The sequence below is a fragment of the Barbus barbus genome (assembly GCF_936440315.1).
Source record: "Barbus barbus genome assembly, chromosome: 25".
NCBI lineage: Eukaryota > Metazoa > Chordata > Actinopteri > Cypriniformes > Cyprinidae > Barbus > Barbus barbus.
In genome coordinates this window covers 30,250,839-30,272,950 of record NC_136753.1, presented here as the reverse complement: position 1 = coordinate 30,272,950, position 22,112 = coordinate 30,250,839, and the positions used below count along the sequence as shown (strand labels likewise).

General features: G+C 35.8%; 3 protein-coding genes across 3 annotated transcripts in view; 1 reads left to right on the top strand and 2 right to left on the bottom strand.

Annotated features, from left to right (window-relative positions):
- Positions 1–21,482, bottom strand: part of LOC306844923 (neurexophilin-2-like) — a 77,233-nt gene extending 55,751 nt beyond the window's left edge. Inside the window, exon 1 of the mRNA XM_079377369.1 lies at positions 21,177–21,482. Within this exon, the coding sequence (XP_079233495.1) occupies positions 21,177–21,230 (54 nt within the window). The 5' untranslated portion in view covers positions 21,231–21,482. The remainder of the gene's footprint in view (positions 1–21,176) is intronic.
- Positions 3,603–7,720, top strand: LOC306845009 (uncharacterized protein). Its single transcript, XM_079377491.1, has 2 exons — positions 3,603–3,722; positions 4,940–7,720. Exons 1-2 carry the CDS (start codon positions 3,639–3,641, stop codon positions 6,797–6,799), a joined length of 1,944 nt encoding a protein of 647 aa, XP_079233617.1. The 5' UTR covers positions 3,603–3,638; the 3' UTR covers positions 6,800–7,720.
- LOC306845428 (uncharacterized protein) lies at positions 7,791–9,442 on the bottom strand. Its single transcript, XM_079378216.1, has 2 exons — positions 8,619–9,442; positions 7,791–8,278 (listed from the first exon to the last, which is right to left on the bottom strand). The coding sequence occupies exons 1-2, from the start codon at positions 9,168–9,170 to the stop codon at positions 7,949–7,951; spliced, it is 882 nt and encodes a 293-aa protein (XP_079234342.1). The 5' UTR covers positions 9,171–9,442; the 3' UTR covers positions 7,791–7,948.
- Positions 21,483–22,112: the final 630 nt, after the last annotated feature.

Sequence of the window (22,112 nt, the reverse complement as noted above, 5' to 3'; positions counted from 1 at the left end):
TATTTCAGTTAACATTTATTTTATTAATTTATTTTATATTTTAATTTTATTTCAGTTAACATTTATTTTATTAATTTATTTTGTATTTTAATTTTATTTCAGTTAACATTTATTTTATTAATTTATTTTATATTTTAATTTTATTTCAGTTAACATTTATTTTATTAATTTGTTTTGTATTTTAATTTTATTTCAGTTAACTTTTATTTTATTAATTTATTTTATATTTTAATTTTATTTCAGTTAACTTTTATTTTATTAATTTATTTTATATTTTAATTTTATTTCAGTTAACATTTATATTATTTCAGTATGAAAATGCATTGTGTTAGTGTTAGCAGCAGAAGTGAATGCTGACGGTCTGCTGTAATGATATGTTCGTGAGGCTCGTGCTGACTGAGGATCTGGTGAAAGGTTAGGCTGTTTTGTGGTTGTCATGATGCCATAAAGGCTGTCAGATATTGAAGCTCCGTGAACACGTGTGTTCCTCAGGGACACAGAAGAACATATGGAGATCCGTCACAGCAGCAGCGGCTAAACGCCTCACACACACCAAACCAACATCACACACACAGCAGCTATACGAGTCTGTGAGACTGTGATGGAGACCTCTGTCCTTCTGGAGGAGAAATCTGTGCATCTTCAGAAGTCAGAAAGTACCTCTAGTTTAATAGAGTACAATAAAGAAATTATACTAATTTAGTTTTAAGGTAAGTGGTTGCAAACAATTTATTTTAGCTACATTTAAATAAAAAAAAAAAGTTGAAAGTTACTCAACTAAATTTATTTAAATGTAGCTAAAATAAATTGATTGCAACCACTTACCTTAAAAAAAATGAGTAAAATTTGTTAAATACTTAAATACTTCAGATAATTAAATGAGATTCAGTGACCAATGAGAGCGCTCCGTTTAACACATTTTACCATGTTTACTACAGAAACCTGCTGATTATCCTCCAAACCGGAGCAGAAAAGAGAAATGAAGTGGTTTAAAGTGTCCGTGTGACGTGAGACGGTCCGGAGCGTTTCTGTCTCTCTGGGTGAAGTTGGACGCAGTTAAAGGAGTCTGATGCTGCCTTCAGTCTAATTAAGAACAACCCAAGCTGAGCATCTATATTATTCAACACTTCAGGCTGCTGTCTGCCATCCAAGAACAGCCACCGAAGACCTCCAAACACACACTTCATGCCCAAACACTCACACAAACTTCAGGCCGTAAGACATGGAATCCGTCTCGCATTTATTATTCCGACATGGGCTCCATTTTAATCAGGGGCCGCAGCGAGGCCCGAGGAACGGAGGAGACGCTTCAAAGACGGAGGAGGAAGAGGAAGAGAGACGGGTGGAGGGAGGATGCTGAGGAGGAAGATGATGGAGATACAAATGCAGGAAGAAAAGAGCAGGTTCTCCTGGGAAATCACATCTGGATATATATAGGACTCGCACTCAGTGAACAGAATATTTTACAGTCAACATCAAACAACATATTTAGAGCAAAACAAGTGAAATGTGAGTGTTTTCTTATGCTAAACTATCTGACAAAACATGTGCAGGACCAACAGACAATATATGACCATTTTGTCTATTTTCGGGAAAATTAAAACCTGTAATTTTTTAAATGCACACACCACCGGTTGAAATTTTATAATAATTAAGTTTTTTTTTTTTAAGAAGTCTATAATTAGTCTGCTTTTATTTGATCAAAAATACAGTAAAAAAATTGTGACATATTATTGCGATTTAAAATAGCTGTTTTCTATGTGAATATACACTGCCGCTCAGATTGTTTATGTTTTTTAAAGAAGTTTCTTCTGCTCATCAAGGCTGTATCTATTTGATCAAAAATACAGAAAAAAGTGTTATTTTGTGAAATATTATTGCAATTTAAAATAACAGTTTTCTATTTTAATATACTTTAAACTGTAATTTATTTCTGTGATCAAAGCTGTATTTCCAGCATCATTACTCCAGTCTTCCGAGTCACGTGATCTTCAGAAAGCATTTATTATTAATGTTGGAAACCGTTCTGCTGCTTCATATTTTTTTGTCACCTGTGATATTTTTTTAGGATTCTCTGATTAATAAAAAGTTACAAAGAACAGCATTTATTTAATAAAAAGATACAATATACAATGCTATTCAAAAGTTTGGGGTCAGTAAATGTTTTTTTTTTAAAGAAATCAATACTTTTATTCAGGAGGGATGTGTTCAATGAATAAAAAGTCATAGTAAAGACTTATATCGTTAGAAAATATTTCTATTTTGAACAAATGCTGTTCTTTTTAACTTCGTATTCATCAAAGAATCAAAGAAAAAAGTATCACACGTTCCAAAAAACAATATGAAGCAGCACAACAGTTTCAAAACTCATCATAAATCAGTATATTATTATGATTTCTGAAGATCATGTGACACTGAAGACTGGAGTAATGATGCAGAAAATACAGCTTTGATCACAGAAATAAATTACAGTTTAACACATATTCACAGAGAAAACTACGACGGCGTTTTAGTGCCACCTTAAAAAATAAAAAAAATCTAAGATTACGAGATTAAAGTCGTAATATTTCGAGAATAAAGTCGAAACTACGAGAATAAAGTCGAAATGTTACGAGAATAAAGTCGAAACTACCAGAATAAAGTCGAAATGTTACGAGAATAAAGTCGTAATATTTCGAGAATAAAGTCGAAACTACGAGAATAAAGTCGAAATGTTACGAGAATAAAGTCGAAACACTATGAGAATAAAGTCGTCTTTTTTTTTCTTTTTCTTTTTTTTTTTCGTGAATGTTGTAGTTTATGTTTAAGCACGTCACCTGAGCCAGTTAGTTCTTAGTTCTACGGAAGGCCTTGCAAACACCAGCGGTCATTTAAAAGGTAAGCTTAATTAAAAACTCTATAGTACACATTTGTTAATGCGTTTGATGGAATTGAATAGATAGGCTATACAATAACGTTGCAGTTAAAACCGAGAGTATTGCATTTTTAATGCTAGCAATCGAGTTTTTTTTAACTATCTTAACTGACCATATACAGTAAATATCATAACCAGTGGAAAACACTGGCAGTGAAATTTAGTACTCAAGTTAGCGGAGCTGAATTTGTGAACGTTTGTGCGAGCTCTGTTCACGAAACATGGATTTTTTTTCTATCCTCTGATAATGCGTCAAAGCGCAGAACTGTTAACATATGTGCGTGTCATATGTTACAACAGTTGTTTGATTTAGTGTCCTCTGTCTCTTAATGTAATCCCAGACTTGCTCAATGAAGCTGACATCAGATCTCTGTGTGGACCTGTTATCGGACAGCTGTTTCATACAAAATGTCCCTGGAATATTACACCTAATGAATATTTGGACATATTAAACATGTTAAAGCTAAAGTTTTTTTTAAGGATCCACCCCCCCCTTTAGCAAAGTCTAACATTCCAAACACTTTGCACAGTACTGTACTGTATATCATTTTCAGGATTTGTTGAAGGTTTAAAAAAATAAAAGGGTAAATACATGCAGAAGGCATAACGATTAATTTTGTCCAAAGATGCATTATCACTGTTTCTTCCCACTAGTCTTATAAATTATATTAAAGTTATCCAATTTAAATTTAACACTCCTGTGCACTACTTTGCAGCCCCAAGAATGGAGGAAAATAGTGATATTTTCAATTTCCTAAGAGATCGAGGCATCCCTGAGGAAGAAATTACAGCAATGAAGCAGCAAAAGGTATGGTGTTTTGGTTAATTTGATTAAGTTATTAGGCACATTGAATATGGTTCAACTAACTAATAAAATATGGTTCAACTAAAATAAAATATGAACACATAACAAATAATAAGAATACAATTTTTTTTCAATTTTCTTTTATCCTTCTGTTAAAAGACACAGAAATCTTTTCATAGTACCTGAACTAACTGTGGAACTACCCACTTTTTGGCATGTTCGCACCGCAGGAACTAGGAACGGTTTTAGTTCCATGAACTCCGTTTGGAGGAACTAAATTAGCTTCTACTTCAGAGTAGGGTCTAAAACAGTTCTAGGAACTATTTGTCACTTCCTAGTACCCACTGTCGGTGCAAATGCAACCCTTTAAATGGTACTGTGAAATAGTTTGCGCAAAATCGTCCGAGTACTTTAGTACTGTACTTTTAGTTCTGGAACTAAAGCAGTGCGAAAGTCCCTCCTGTCATGTAAACAATAACAGTACTTCTAAACTTCTAACTAAACTTCTCTGCCCTGTCACAACCTAATATCCCTTTAAACATGCACCTACTGCAGGGATGGGCAGCATCAGTCCTGGAGGGCACTGTCCTGCAGAGTTTACCTCCATCATACCTAATTAAGGGGCAGTCACACTACACTTTTCATTCCATTAACTTACATTTCATAATGCAAATCCGAGAGAGTGGAAACCATAAGTTTGGTGAACTCTAACCTGCAAATTCATATGAAACCGTGTGACCAGTAGAAGATTGATACATCACAGCATGACCTTGTAGCCAAATTTAAAGAACATAAGTCTAAACTGTAGCACTGCAGGAAAGTGGTGCAGATTGTTTTTACATTTTGGATTTCAGTTTTTAAAAAGACACTGCAGTGCATGACGTCATATCACAACGGTCATATCACAACCATTACAGCGTACAAAGAAATTTTGCATGCTGTTCTTAATAATTCTTAATAAATTTCGCAAGTCTAGCACACTTAACATTTTCAAGCAATCCTGATGATTTTTCAGATGTGTTTGATTAGGGATTGAGCTAAACACTGCATAACATTGGCCCTGCAGGACCGGATTTGTCCTGACAGTTGCATCAAATCTGAGTGACCAGATTTTACATTTGGTTCTTCTTTTTAATAACATGTCCTTTTAGCTGTTATGAAACAGTATGATTGATTTTCTTGTTCCAAAAGTTAACGTGCATGTCCCTCTTCTTTCACAGATTGACAGAGAAGTCATCCTGCTTATGGAAGATGCAGACCTGGCCAAGTACCTTCCCTCATATGGAGACAGGATTGCCCTGATACATTTTTGCAGGCGTCAGACCCCATCTGCAAAGCGAAAGCTGGGTCTTTTTGACAAATTGAGAGAAAAAATGAAGATTAGAAAGGCGGCAAATGAGGATGAAGAGGAGCCACAAACATCAAACAAAAAAGCAAACTGCAAAGCAAAATCATGCAAACGAAATATTGAAATTGGGTGGCTTCATGATGAAAATGGTGTAATAAAACAGGTTCGAGCAAGGCAAGGTGGGGGGACCAGAAAACTACAGATAAATGCTGAGGCAAGATATGATGATATACTAAAAGAAGGAAAGGCATTATTCTTTCAGAATGGAAACTCCACCAAAGGCGAAGAGTCTGATTTTGAATTTGAAGTTTGGGATTTCAAGCAAAATCCACTCCCCAAGGATGTCTCAGTTGGAATGATTTACAACACTGTCAAACTCCCCATTTTGCGTTTCTATGTAGCAACTCATTCAAAAATGAGCTTGACTGAGGAGTCTAGTGATGAATCTGACCAGGCTAGTGACATCTCCAATTCAGATTCAACAAAAGTTAATGACTGTTCTCAGAATGAAAATGAGCAACTAGAGATATATGAGCCTCAGGATACCCTTCCTGATGTTTTTTTTATTTCTGATGAAGACGTTGGCCTACATTCCTCACAAGACCATCTTGCTGGCATGGTGCTCAATGTCAGCAGTGACCCAGAGATCACATTTGGTCCGCAACAGCCTATTGAGGATGATTCTCTCAGTGACACAGTGGTCCATGACCCTTGTAACTCACCACAAAATGTTCCTAATGATTTACCGAACAGGAATTTGACCATACACTACTCACATAGCTTCAACGACATGATTGAGGCATTTTCTGACCACGAAATTGTCGCCCAGTCCTTGAGAGTAAGACGTATACTTCCCAACAACTCAGAGGAAGCAGGTAGTGGGCCAGGCGTCCTTCGTGATGTGTACAGTAACTTCTGGTCTGATTTCTATGAACATTGCACTGTTGGAACATCTGTAAAAGTGCCCTTCCTCAGGCATGACTTCAGCAGTGACAAGTGGAAAGCTGTGGGGCGAGTCCTTCTTAAAGGGTTTAAAGACTGCAAATACATGCCCATCAAGCTTGCTCCACCATTGCTTGAGGAGATGCTCTTTGGGGCTGTATATACAGACCTAAAGGCAGCTTTCATGAAGTTTGTCAGCTGCCAGGAGCGAGATGTTCTCAATCAAGCACTCAACGACTTTTCCTCTGTCGACATGGATGAGCTTCTGGACATCATGAACACTTATGAGTGCAGGAGGAGGGTCACTGCTTCCTCTCTACCAGGAATAATTGATGAAATTGCTCACAAGGAACTCATTCAGAAACCAATGTTCGTTATTGACTGCTGGAGGGAGGTCACAAAAGGCCTGATCTCTCTCAGCTGTGAAGAAATTCAACAGCTATACAAAGACTTGAAGCCTACACAAAAAAAGGTGACTGGGCTGTTGAAGTTCCCACCAGAAATGTCAGAAAATCAAACAGAGGTTGCCAATCACTTGAAAAGGTACATCAGGGAAACTGACGAAGACAAACTCGGCAGATTTTTGAGATTCTGTACCGGTTCCGATTTGGTGGTTACAGAGGCTATTCATGTAGAGTTCACCTTCCAGACAGATTTCACTAGAAGGCCAATTGGACATACCTGTGGAATGGTCCTAGAACTCTCCGACTCCTATGATAATTTCCCACAATTCCGTGCTGAATTTAACTGTGTTCTGGAAAGCAACATCTGGGTCATGGACATTGTGTAGCTGGACATTTTTCTAAACACACACATCACACACAGACACAGACACACACACACACACACACATATACCTTCAATGTCTGTAAATGTAGAATTCTGAAGAAATAGCAGGTTCATACTTAAAAAACATAACAACGTTAAATGTATTACACTGAAGCTCTGCATATGATAACTGGAAATACACTGTATGTGTTGTGTTTACATCTTAGGTTTACATATTGATTAAAAAGACTATACCCATTGAATTTGTGAAAAAAAAAAACTGTATCAAATTTAAGGTCAAGCATAGGAACATTACAGATCCTGAGGTTTTGCACATTCTCTGTGTGCATACATTTTGTTGTTTGCATTATGGTTAAATACTGATTTATATCTATACTCACTGAATGTAAGAAAACCAGGTTTATACTTGAAAATGTATCTTGAAACGGTATACTTGAAAAGTTATTTGATATCAAGAACTGCTGGAGGTTTTGCATATATTCTCTGGTTAAATGTTTAAATACATTTTTATGTTGTGTTTACGTTATGGTTAAATACTGATTTATATTGCTATACTCATGGAATGTAGAATTCTGAAGAAAACCAGGTTTATACTTGAAATGGTATACTTGAAAAGTTATTTGAGATCAAGCTTAGGAGTGTCACAGCATGTAATGCAAAAACAACTGTTGGAGGGTTTACATATTCTCTGTGAAAATACATTGTTTAGTTTCCATGTTTTGTTTACATATTGATTCATATGCTCATATTAAATGTTATAAAAATGTTCAAGTATAGTTGAGGTAAATACCACTTCAAAAGGCACATCAGAGAGTTCTTAGCAAGTTATTGAAATGCTTTATGCAGTCACTGTGAGGGTTATGCTTGTTGCTCATAGATATTTTCATGATGTTTTAAAAATGTATTAAATATTTTGCATGTATTACGTTGATTATGGTTAGTTATTGGTGTACTGTAATTTCTTGTTTGTATAAGAATACACCACAACTGTTCATTAAAAATATTTATTACACTTAGCTTAAAATAATAAAATATATTAGCATAACACTGTAATACACATACTATTGTAATAGGTCTCTAATGTAATATAGATCTGAGTTCAAATTTAATTATGCTTTCATTAAAATACAAACATGTAAAGTTTTTCTTTCTAGATATTCTCTAGTATCTCATTTCTTAACAGAGTGTACAGTTCAGCTGCATGGTATGGGTCCACAGGAACAATTAATCCTTTTTCTTCCATAAGAAGAACACAGAGCTCAAATACAGTCTTGTCACAGGGGTACTGCCCCTTTGGGGTGCACTCCTCTTTGCAAGCAGCCACTTCTTGAGGAAGAACAGATTTAAGTTTGTCTTCTGTTGCACCATGAATTTCTGGCAAAGAGAACATCAGAACTGGGCGAACTGCGGGCAATCCCTGGCCTGGTCGTGGTCTTATTTGGTGGGTGTTCCAAGTTCTCACAACTTCATCTATCTCATTCTGCATGGCAAATAAAGACATTCATTATTAAAACTGGATGTAGACTGAGCTGCAGAATCACCATCATACATATACATATAACCCCCCCAAAAAATTCATGAATATTGTTCATGAATTTTGACACTAAAAATGTCATTAAGATTCACCATTTTATCTATAACTATTTACTGCACAACTTATATGCACAAAATACATCCTTGCATAAACAACACTTTGAACTTCACATAATAGTTAAATCCAGTTGTTTATCTAGTATTTGAACTTCAGTTCAAAGTGGATATTACTGTATGATTAGCCTTTAGACGTAATCGTAATAAATACCTAATAAATTGTTACATACCTGGACAAGGTTCAAGAAGCAGAACTGTATAAGATTTTTGTCCAAGAAATCACCAGAGAAATGCCCATCGTCTTTGAGGGTCTGAAAGATGTCCATCCAAAGTTGTCCACTTTGTTTACGCAGTATGCCCCACCATGCCTCTATGCGTTGATTTGCCGTGCTGCATCCATACATAAAACTTTTCTCTCCTGCGTAACTGTCCGTGTGGTTTCTGCGCAGGAAAACCTGCATGTCTTTGACGTGTCCATTTTCTGTTCCTGGGTCGGCGCGCAGTCGCTCGGGACAACCCCCAATGCGGGTTACAGTGGAAATGTAGTAGTCTGCAATTACTTTGGGGTCACTGTTTGTATTGTACGCTTCCATCCACAACACAAACCGACTGAAGCCGTCAATGCAACCATTAATTGCAATGCCGTACGGCTTCAGCTTATCATATGAATCCATATGCCACAACGCATTGGGACCTCGGCTGAAGTACTGGCGACGTCGGAGACGTCGAGCGCGCCGATGTTCAACTCCTTCAGGGTCGATTTCTTTGATCACCATCCTCATAGTCTCTTGAGAAAGAACATATCCTCTTCGAATAGCACGCAGATGTAACCATCGATATCCTTGGAGTCGACCACTGGTCGCGATTTCAGACTGCACAAAAGAGGCAATTTCCTCAAAGTCTGTCTGATTTTTTCTTCTGAATAAATTAAGTTTCCTACATACCCGCTGCAGTGTCCTTTTACTAATTATAACTCCGTGCTGATGCGCCAAAAGACAAAGAACTTCCTTATTGCTAAATCCTAATCTAAAGTAGGATTTAACCAAATCCTCCACATCCATTGTTTCTAGCAATTCTGTGATTTTTCTCAAAATATTACGAGTTTATTCTCATAATTTCGACTTTATTCTCGTAGTTTCGACTTTATTCTCGAAATATTACGACTTTATTCTCGTAACATTTCGACTTTATTCTCGTAGTGTTTCGACTTTATTCTCGTAGTTTCGACTTTATTCTCGTAACATTTCGACTTTATTCTCGTAACATTTCGACTTTATTCTCGTAACATTTCGACTTTATTCTCGTAACATTTCGACTTTATTCTCGTAGTGTTTCGACTTTATTCTCGTAGTGTTTCGACTTTATTCTCGTAGTTTCGACTTTATTCTCGAAATATTACGACTTTAATCTCGTAATCTTAGATTTTTTTTATTTTTTAAGGTGGCACTAAAACGCCGTCGTAGAAAACAGCTGATTTAAATTGCAATAATATTTCACAATTTTTACTGTATTTTTGATCAAATAAACACAGCTTTGGTGAGCAGAAGAGAGACTTTTGTACGGTAGTGTCTATCATAAAAGACAAAATGAAATGAATGTGTGTGTTTTTCTTCCTTTTTGACCCGAGTAACCTTTAATATTCCCTGAAAAGTAAAAATCTTCCAGAATGCAGCAGACGTCCAGCTTCACCGAACAAAACTCGAGATGAGACGCCAATTCCATCTCAAATGACACAATGTCAACACTTCTTTTCTTGTGTTCCATTTTATTCATCCTTCTTTCAAATTATAATTTGATTCGGATGGTACAAGGGCTTTGATATTAAAATTTTTAATAAAAGCCCTGATCCTCGTGTACGTCGGCAGGATTTGGGGCCGATTTTCATCCTTCTATTTGTCATTATTATTATACTTCTTTTTTGTCCAGAGGCACTGCCTACACAGATCATTATTTCAGAAAAAAGACTATTGCCTTTTCCCCCTCACCCTCTCTCCAATAAATTCAATGCGTGTCTAAATTAATGCATTACAAGCCATGGGAGAGATATTAAAAAAATGATAAAAACTAATCCTTGATGTTGAGCCGGTGCGGCGCTCTGACCCTGGTGTTATAGTGCTGAACATCGCTCGGATTACTCCATAATATTTCATTACACGCACAAAATCCACAGTCATATATCAGAGCAGGTGTGTCGTTATTAATCACTGAGGTCCGCTGGAGCACTACGACTGCAAACAAGGGCAACACACTCGCATTTAAAACACATACAGATCACACAAACACCAGGAGAGGACGGAGATACAGAGACGATGAAGTCTGTCCCATAACGCAGGACAAAAGAGCAGATTCTCCTCACACTCAGTGAACGGAAGAGTTCACAGTCAACACCAAACAACATTCATAACTCATTCAATGAAATATAGCTAGAAACGAGTAAAATGGGCACGTTTTCTTAGGCAAAACTTGCCACATTTTCATTATATGCACTCTTAAAAATAAAGGTGCGATGCCATAGAAGAACCATCTCTTTATAACCTGAAGAACCTGCTTTCTCCACACAGAAGCTTTTGTGAAACAGAAAGGTTCTTCAGATGTTAAAGGATGCCTCCAAGCATCTTTATTTTTAAGAGTGTACTCAAAAATGTATGGACCGTATGAGTCAGGAATAATTTTGTCTATTTTTCGGAAAGAGAAAATCTACATTTTAAATGCACATAATGGTTGAACATTTAAAAATAAAATAGTTTTTGTCTTCTGCTCACCGAAATTACAGTAAAAATTGTGAAATATTATTACAGTTTAAAACAGCTGTTTTCTATGTGAATATCTGTTAAACTGTAATTTATTCCTGTGATCTGCAGCTGTATTTTCAGCATCATTACTCCAGTCTTCAGTGTCACATGATCTTCAGAAATCATTATAATATACTGATTTGCTGTTTAATTATGATCATATTGCATTCTGCATGTATGCAGGCAGCTGAATGGGAATCCGCTCGTCCTTCTGCTGGCGACTCGCTGTTTAACGCAGTTTTGGCTCTCTGTCAAACTCTTGGACAAGGATGCATGCATGCAGTTCAGAGCGTCCCTGCTGATGTGAACTATTTTCCTGCTTGCGAGAGTGTGTGTGTGTGTGTGTGTGTGTGTGTGTTAAATAGGAAAACACATTGATGCCAATCTGCCGTATCTCTGATGATTTGCTAACTAGGGCAGCGATCTTAATTTAAACTGACCATCAGATCATCTCCCACCACCTTTCTCTTTCACACTCATCACACACACTTCAGCAAAGATTCATAGGATTACTGTCATTCTAAATAGTTACACACACACACACACACACACACACACACTACCAGTCAAAGCTCAGGGTTAGGGTTAGAACCCTAAAAACCCTAACCCTTTGAAGGGTATGTGTGTATAATGTTACAAAAGCTTTTTTTCAGATATATGCTGATCTTTGGATCTTTCTATTCATCAAAGATTTATGAATAAAAAAAAAAAAATTACTCAACTGTTTTAAATATTGATAATAATAATAATAATCAGAAATGTTTGTTGAGCATTCAGGAGTTTCAGTCTAAACAAAATTCAGCGATGACTCTTCTGAACGCCTCTGATTGGCCACTGCATTCCTAAACTCAACAGAATCGTGTGTGATTGGTTATAATTAGCAAAACACGTAAAAATAAAATACGATGTAACATTAGCTTTATTGAGTCTAAATTTAATACAGCAATCGAATCCTTTCATTTCATTTTCACTAGTTTCATGTTTCAAGTATAGTTTAATTAAAAAAACAGGGGACCCCCCCAGAATTGGTGGATAATTCTTTAAAAAAAACATTAAAAATCTTACTGTTCAAAAACTTTAGACTGGTAGTGTGTGTGTGTGTGTGTGTGTGTGTGTGTGTGTGTGTATAGGCATGTCAGGAGTAACTGATGTTTTGTTCCTTTTTTATATTTGACATATTAATCTACTCTGTAACAATGTATTTATTATAATATGTAAAAAAATTATATGTATTAAAATGAACATTCAATATAAGCTCAATATAACTGCAGTAAACCTTTAGTTAGCAATATATGTAAAATGCATATTGAGTTTATCTGGAAGAGGACAAAGACACTGCTATGTGAACATTTGTGCTTCTCAAATAAAGCAAAAAAACATGAGACATATCATCTTAATGTTGCTTGGCCCAATCTCAACCTCAAGACAGACTCTACACTGGAAAACACACAAAACTATAGCATCACTTTCTATATTCATCTTGTGAAAAACACATGAAATAACAACATCTACTTTACTGAGTTCCTAAGTGTTTAACCAGTCTTAACCTGGACTGACCATCAGATGCTCTCCATCTCATGTCTCTGTTGTTTTCACGCTCGTCGCACGTCTTCGGACGCGTCTATCTACACCTTCTTCTTGGTTGGTGGCCAATCATCGTCTCACCTCACCTCCGTTCCTCTTTCTTTCTCCCAGTGGCTTCATTATCACATGCAAAGCAGACACAAAGAGCGGAGCGAACGCAGAGCTGCTGCAGTCAAAGCTCTCGTCTCGTCTGTAATTGTGCAGTAATGGGTGTCTTTGTCCTCCTTTATACATCTTGTAACCGTCTTGACAAGACGCACCTGCTAACAGAGAACGCCTTCGCCTTTTGTTTCTTCTCTTCACAGGGTGCTCGTGATAAAACTATAATATCTCCATATGCTACAGTCTGTAGATATTCATTTATATTTATATTCATATTTATCTATTTGCTATGATTTTTTTTGGCAATTGGAGGCAGATTTATAGTTAACTAAAAGTATTATATATATATATATATATATATATTTATTTATTTATTTTTTACTTGAAATAAAATTAATGTTAACTGAATAAAACATTTAAAAACTTGAAACTAATTTTATTTTAGCTTCCAAGGCAGCATTTCTTATTTTCCTTTAGTTACTTTATGTTCTAAAATAACAAAAAAACTGAAATAATAATAAAAAAGTAATAAAAACTATATAGGCAGATTTAAAAACAAAAAAACTTGACAAAAAAAAAAAAAAAAAAAAAAAACCCACACATGCAAAAAAAACAAAAACATTTAAGCAGAAAATATCAAAATGAAATCTAATTTAAAATATTAACAAAAACTATAGTATCTCAATGCAACTTAAATAAAACTGAAATAATAAAAAAAATTTGTTAACAGAAATAAAATACAAATATTCATTGAAAAATGCAAACAATTAGAATTGTGAGTTTGGCAACTAACTGAAATTAATTAAAGTTGAAGCACTAAATTGACAAAATAAAATGGACAATTATAACAAATTACAAAAAAAGTAATTTAACTATAAAACTTCAACTTTACATCTTCAACAAACCAGTTCTGACTGATGCAAACGAATGAGTGAATCAGAGCTGTGAACCGATTCACTGAAATGAATCAAATGTCCCAAATCTACTGCTGTAAATGGCACTAAAGTAAAAAATCTTGACACGCTTAATATCCAGTAGCCAAAAAGCATTAAAAACCTGTGCAATGTTCACAATGCTGCAATATAACGGCATTATTTTATTGTCATTCTGATGAGAATGAGTCCAGATCCACAGCCTCCGTGACTCATTTAACATTTAACAGCCCAATCAACTAACTCAAATAATTTGAGGAAAATTATATATATATATAGTTGTTGAATTTAAATCAACTCAATGAAATTAAGCTGTGATAAAATGTTCAAAAATTCTGCTGAATTTTAATACATTCAAGTCAAAATAAAAAATAAATCTATCAATTCTATGTAATATTAGTTACTGTGTTTATAACTTTATTTTATTATGTACAATGAACTTTCAGTAATACATCAGTCAGGGTTATTACAGTTAACTAAAACTGAAACTAATATTAAAACCATTAACACATTGTTAATAAAATAAATGTTAAATTAAATAATAAAAAAAAAAAAAAAAAAAAAAAAAAGCTAGTTTCCAAGGAAACATTTCTCATTTTACTTTAGATTAACTTACTAAAATAACTAAAAGTAAAACTGAAATAAAAAAAATAGGCCTACCAAGAAATTACAAAAACACAACAAAATTACTAAACCTGACTAAAATTAAAACAAAAAAATAAAAACTGATTTAAAATATTATTAAACCCATAATAGTATCTCAGTGACTCTAAAATAACCGTGATTTGAGTGAAATTATTTCAGTTACCCTGAAAAAAATCATTAATTGAATTTACTACATTTTTTATTTGACAGTAGCTATATTTAAATAAACTAATTTAGTTGACTAACTTCCAACATTTTTTTAAATTTAAATGTAGCTAATATAAATTTTTTGCAACCACTTAGCCTTCAAAAAACCTTTCAGTTAGTAAATGTCACACTGTAGTTTAACTTGTATCTTCTAACACTTCCAGAACACAACAGCATCTGATGCAGAGGTCATTAGTAGACTTGGAGAGCTGCTGGGAATATTTCCAGACTGATTCCCATTTAGACACGATCCTCTATTAGCATCTCCTCCCTCTTTGTCTGGAAGATGCAACACATAAGAGGCTTGAGCCAGCAAACCAACAACCAAACACAACAGGATCATCCGTTTGCCGTGACCTTTGACCTGAACACACACACACGCGCGCACACACACACGCGCGCACGCACACACACACATGCACACACGCACACACACACATGCACACACGCACACACACACACACGCACACACACGCACACACACACACACACACACACAGACACACACACACACACACACGCACACACACACACACGCACACACACGCACACACACACACACACACACACACGCACACACACGGTGCAAGACCATCCACATGCTGGGAAATCTGGCAGGAAGATCCAGAGCTGCTTTACACTTGCGATGTGTACAGAATAAAAATATGACCCTGGAGCACAAAACCAGTCATAAGGGTCAATTTTTCGAAATTGAAATTTCTACATCATCTGAAGCTGAATAAATAATCTTTCCATTGATGTCTGGTTTGTTAGGATAGAACAATATTTGTCTGAGATACAACTATTTGAAAATATTTTTTTGTCTTTTATGACAAAAATATTAGGATATTAAGTAAAGAAGATATTTAGTAAATTTCCTACCGTAAATATATCAAAACTTCATTTTTGATTAGTAATATGCATTGCTAAGAACTTCATTTGAACAACTTTAAAGGAGATTTTCTCAATATTTAGATTTTTTTGCTCCCTCAGATTCCAGATTTTCAAATAGTTGTATCTCAGACAAATATTGTTTAAAAAAACTGACCCTTATGACTGGTTTTGTGGTCCAGGGTCACATATATCAGTCGCTCTGCTCCATATATATCAGCACCGGTCACTGCAAAGCCCCTAGTGGTCAACAACTAACTAATTCCACAGAAATCAAATATATTCTCTCAAATATCGGCACAAGATCCCGGTTTGGAGCAGTTCCTGTGAAGAAAGCGTCCTGGAGCTGGACCCGGCCGAGTCTGGTGAGAGCCAGTCCTTCACAGGCGTCTGCTGGACTGGACTCAGAGCGTCCTGGCGCTCTCCAGAAGGTCTGATGTCGAGCCCAGCGAGCGCCGGGGGAGATCTGATCCAGCTCTGTGAAGAACACACGCATCTGTTCATCGCCTACGATCGGGTCGCTAGCGAGCGGCATATACATTCAAACTTCTATATATTCAAACAACTTCTGTATAAGCCCAGAAAATGCATGACTCAGATTAAGTCTGCAATTAATTGATTACTACTTCTGGCCAAATTTACATGCATATATGTACATTTTCAAAGAAAATTCCTTTTTTATTTTCAAGAAAGTTATTGAATTGAATATTTGAATTGCATTTGATAGTATATTTGTCTTTGTATTTCTGAATGTTATTTTATCTTATATAATAATAATACAAATAATAATGAATATACCTGTATAGTTGTAAATATTTTTTTTTCTAAAAAAATATTTATGGCACAAATTTTGTAGTACAGTTTTCTGTATAATAAATGACATTCTAATAACTGATTCAGTTTGAGTTCTGCGTAATATAATTAGTTATTTCAGTAATAATTGAATGAAATTAACTTCTTATATTTAGCTAATTTCACTGTTGGGTTTTCAATCAATCAACATGTCTATAGCACATTTAAGAACATCACATCTTGGTTTTTGGTGTAGTTTAATTCTAGTTTGGGACGCATTCAGAGCAGTTTCATCATCATTATTTGCAACGGGTGACACAACATTTAGTTTGGAGTCTATTTACGGTTTTGTCGTGACGGTGGAGAGTTAAGGAGACGCAAGCAGAGGTGAGGAGATCTGGAGCCGTTCCTGGAGAGACAGCGTCTGCTTTTCTTGTTCTGCTCCTCGTCATCCGTCACGCTGATGAATAAAGCGGTCGCTGAGAAAGACCTTGGGCAGGCGTCGCTGTAAACGCAGCCATCATTATTCATTTCTGTATTTTTAACTCAAACTCACATCGTTAAAAAATGTTTCAAGCTGCCATTTATATCACTTGTCTTGCTTTTATTTATTGATCAAAGATGTGTGATAAATAATGTAATGAACACAAAGAATCACAGCTACGCTTGTTACTCTGGGCCTTCGCCTGCAGCTGAAGTGATGTAGAGGAGCCGTGCTTAAAATCTCACAGATATATATATATTTAAAACGTCTGTGCGATCAAATCATCTGAACTGACACTAACACGGAGTCCTAACCAGCTGTGACAGCATAAAAGAACAAGACTCTTCTGAACGCTTATGCTTCTCAAATAAAGCATATTTATAATCAGGCAAAACTCCAACATCTCCACCTATTTTCATCAACACTTTACAGTCTGAAGCAAAGCATGCTGGGAACCAGAAATCTGCTGCCCAAATTCAGCTCATGCTGTCAAAAAGACAAATGCATTAATTGAATCTTTCACAAATTTAAATGCATTTCACAAAATTAAATTAGGTTGTGATAAAACGGTTACGAGTTGTGCTGCATTAGCTCATTTTAAACATTTAAGTCATTTTGTCATCAGTTTGAAGAAACTATTATCCATTTGTTTATTGCAAAGCATTTTAGGTGGACTTTTCAAACTTTATTAAAAAATAATATATTCAAATGTCTGTATAAGCCAAAAAAAATGCATGACTCTGAAATTCCTATTTTAAGTTTACAATTAATTTATTACTAATTCTGGCCAAATTGACATGCATAAATTAACATTTTCAAAGATAATTCCTTCTTTTGAATTTTCAAGAAAGATATTGATGCATGTTTGAATTGAATTTGTCAGATTTATCAGTATATTTGTCTTTCTAAATATTATTTTATCTTGCATAATAACAACAATAATAATATCAATAATAGTAATTTTTTTCTAAAAATATTTATTGTACAAATTTTCTAGTAAATTATTCTTATAATAAATGACTTAAAATCAATAGAAATGACAGAAATTCCAATAACTGGTTCAGTTCTCATGTTCTGCTTAATATAATTTGTTATTACAGTAAAAATGGAATGAAATTAACTTCTTTCATTTAGTATTTTTAACTGTTGGGTTTTCAATGAATCAACATGTCTATAGCACATTTAAAAACATCACAGTTTGGTTTTTGGCGTAGTCTAATTTCTAGCTTCTGACACATTCAGAGCAGCAGTTTCTCGTCATCATTACCTGCAACGAGTCACACAACATATAGTTTGGAGTCTATTTATGCGGCGTCACACACATGATTGGCTCCGCCCACAGTCAGCTCTCATTGGTCCAAAATCCTGTTCCACATGACCATATATAGAACACAACAGTGACCGCGAACCACAGCGTTTGACGTCATCGAGTCTACCAACACTCACAATACCGTACAGCTGTAAATATTCAATTTTTTTCAATTGCAAAAATTTTGTTATATTTTATTCTTATAATAAATGGCTTAAAATAACTAGTTACATTTTAAATCAAATATATTAATTTATTCATGAAAGAATTTAAGTGTATTTGAAATAAGTGGTGAAATAGCACTGTCACTGTTGCGCTCTATGACACATTAGTCCTTGGCTTTCAGCTTGGACAGATGAATTACTTGTCGCAGGAATCTAGTCGTGTTGCGCCTGGTTAGGACACGGTTTAAGTGAGACAAATCCACTGCTGCGTCAATATGAAAACCACAGCGCAGGGCTTCCCCAATAATTCACTTTAATTGCAGACTTCAGTCAACGGAGAGCCGTTTATTTACTGTATTCATTAACCTCAAGACACTGTCAATCAGCAGACACATCATCATTATAGGGAATAACCCACAAAACATACCACTAACATCCGCTGAGATCCTTTAAAATCAATTTCCAACAATGCAACACTGTTTTTAATGAATGCATGTTAAAATTCACGCCACATGATATCTTTAGCATGCATTAACCACATATCTATGATCATCACAACCTGTAATCTAATAACACTCAGATTCCATCACCTGTCAATCAGAGCGACAAAACAGCACAAACCAGGGCAAAAATAAAGCCTGCATGTGAAAAACATTAAGCGCTGCTCTTTAATAGCAACACAATATCCTCTTATCATATCAATCATCAAAGATGAGACATGAAATTCAGAAATAAAGGCACCACTCTGGCTGGAGTCAGTAATACGATTGCTTTTATCATTAATATGATGGATTACACAAGTAAGCGGGTGGGGTTTGAACGAGAGGGTGAGAACAACCTCCTGCTGCTGCAACTTTTTTTTTGAATACAGCTTTGTAAATTGGATCCATTTATTAGGAGCGGATAAGACTGCATTCATTTCACAACGCACTAACACACCGTTCCGCTGAGCACACTTCTGACATGTGATGGGCCCGGAAAACCAGCTTAAAATACGTGCAATTTCATACGCTCAAGTTGCATTGTGGGAACAAACATCAAGAGATGGGCTTAAGAGAAACCGCTGTAGATCTCAGCCTCTCGACGTGCGCTGCCATAAAAATGTAGGCTAAAGTAAAATATGCTTTAATAATCATTCCACTTATAAAGCATGAGGTATGGATCTTTGATGCCTACAAATGAGTCATATTAAAAAATGAGATTATATTGAACAAATGTGGAGAAGAGAATAGAGATATTAATAAAGCGGAGCCGTGCAAGCATAAAAGATTCGACTGTGATTCATGACTGCGATTTACTGTTGGGTCATTATGACATGATCACACTTACAGAGGGAAGTAATGGGATCATCAATAAGATGCTGCGTGATTTATGAAAAAATGCACTCGCCCAACCCCAAAACTCGTTTTTTTGTTCTTAAAATACACTTGAGTGTGTGTTAAGCAGCTGATTGTGTATTTGATTCCTCAGCGAATAACTGTGATGGTTTGAAGAAAAGTGATGACGAACCAGATCATAAACAGGAAAGATAAAAATGCTTTTTAAGTCTCCAGACAAGCTGCAAGTTGTCAGAAAGACTCGTTTTTGTTCACATCCGATAATGAAACTTCATCATAAAATGTTTTATTTCAGGCAAGCCAACAGAAAGCTGTTTTGCTGTCACATTAATGCTCTTCTCTAAGTCTAAAGCCTGATGTTATTCTCAGTTGCAGGATTTTGTTGCTTCTAAACAGCTGCAAGGAAACTGTTCTCTAAAGCACGATGCATAAATGTGAAAATAAAATTCTGTATTCTTCACATCAGGCCACTGCAAGGCCAGCATGAAGTGGTCAGCGTCTGACAGCGATATGGGTGTAACTGCTCACACAGATGCCTGTTTATGAGAGACTTTCATATAGGTGTGAACAGACATAAACCCGCATGAGTATAATCAGAGAAATTATATTTTAATTTAAGTGTTAAGTAGTATTTTCCAATATATGCATATGGTATCAATTTAAAATTGCTTCCAAGAGACAGATGCACATCCCAACACCTCTAGCTCTATTTCCTCTAACACACACACACACACACACACACACACACAAACACAAACACACACATGCATGCACTTTAGATACAGAACGTGAACACATATGTGACCCTGCAGCACAAAAGCAGTCATGAGTAACACAGGTATATTTGTAGAAATAGCCAACAATACATTGTATGCATCAAAATTATACATTTTTCTTGTATGACAAAAATCATTAGGATATTAAGATCATGTTCAATTAAAATATTTGTAAAATTTCCTATCGTAAATATATCAAAGCTTCATTTTTGATTAGTAATATGCATTGCTAAGAACTTAATTTGAACAACTTTAAAGGAGATTTTCTCAATATTTAGATTTTTTTTGCACCCTCAGATTCCAGATTTTTAAATAGTTGCCAAATATTGTCCTATCCTAACAAACCATACATCAATGTAAAGATTATTTATTCAGCTTTCAGATAATGCATAAATCTCAATTTCAAAAAATGATGACTGGTTTTGTGCTCCAGGGTCACATATGTGATACTAGATTTAAATATTTAAAACGCTATGCAAACTTATATCCTCATAATATTAAAGTTACAGTAGATGTTTAAGAGCATTTCAGCTCTTCGAGCTCACCACCAGAAATCATACTGTGATTTTTGAGCTTTATGGTAATTTTTAGTTTTTTAAAGAACAGCGCAAAAACAATCACTTTAGCGCAAGTAGGCTACTTTAATAAGTTCTGATTTGGAACGCAGCCCACAATCATCTGCAAGTTCGCGCTCGTGTTATTGGAGCGCGTTCATCACCCCGTTATTTGTGTCATATTTCCAGATGCTAAACTCACAGAAACATGCTTCATACCTTTCTCAGAATCCATTGGACGAACAGCAGAACGCTCCAGCAGAGCAGCCTCATCGTTCGCCAACACTAGTCCCGTTGAGCAAACACAGATCACCAAGCAGAAAACATCCGAGAGGAACCAACTCTGTAACTGACTGCGAGAATAAAGCAGTGCTCTCGGAGTTATTAAGGCAGTCAAGGAGGTTCAGCTCTTGAAGTCCTTGTCATTAGTGAAGCGCACATCCATTCGCGCGTTTACGGAGGTGAAAAGTTGGCGTGTGAACGGTGCAAACTTGTGCTGTCAGCTGGCGTGCTCGCCTAATGCCCTCATTACCGCACCCGTTTGGTGTTTAAAAAAGAAACTGTGTGGCGTTCTCTCTCACTCCGAAGCGCACGCTCAGTGTAGACTCTCTCTCTCTCTCTCTCTCTCTCTCTCTCTCTCTCTCTCGCGCGCGCTGAACGTGAGAATATCGATTCTAAACGCCAACAGGTCAAACAAGCTCCAGCGCGCGCAGAACGGTGCCAAAAGTTGGCGTACCTACTTCTTATATTCCAAATGAATTTTGCATTCACTACAAGTTTGCTAGAGTTAATCATCCACACATACACGGTTGTGCTAAAATAGACGAGATTCTTCAGAGACGCATAACTTGGCAAGAAAGCGAAGTATAGCAATAGCATGAAAGAGATGAACAAATCTTCCCAAAGGCGAAGATCATTTTGAATGGCTTTAAAGTGCATCTTGTCTCGCAGCTGCTCGCTGTGTTAAAATATGAAACGTGCAATCTGTGCAGACAGCGCGAGACATAATTCCGTTCAGAATAAATGCTTTTTATTTTTTGTCAATTCAACATCTTTTAAAAAGCATCGCTTATGCATAAACACACAAACACAAGGAACGAGAGAGAGAGAGATGGCGAGTGGATCTTTCTAGCAATGTTTGAGACTGTATGTCAG

What these genes read in the sequence shown, in the direction of transcription:
- LOC306845009 (XM_079377491.1), top strand. Translation starts at nt 3,639, where the DNA reads ATGGAGGAAAATAGTGATATTTTCAATTTCCTAAGAGATCGAGGCATC. An exon ending in CAGCAATGAAGCAGCAAAAG is followed by an intron (nt 3,723 to 4,939) that starts GTATGGTGTTTT and finishes CTTCTTTCACAG; the next exon opens with ATTGACAGAGAAGTCATCCT.
- LOC306845428 (XM_079378216.1), bottom strand. Translation starts at nt 9,170, where the DNA reads ATGAGGATGGTGATCAAAGAAATCGACCCTGAAGGAGTTGAACATCGG. An exon ending in GCTTCTTGAACCTTGTCCAG is followed by an intron (nt 8,279 to 8,618) that starts GTATGTAACAAT and finishes TTTGCCATGCAG; the next exon opens with AATGAGATAGATGAAGTTGT.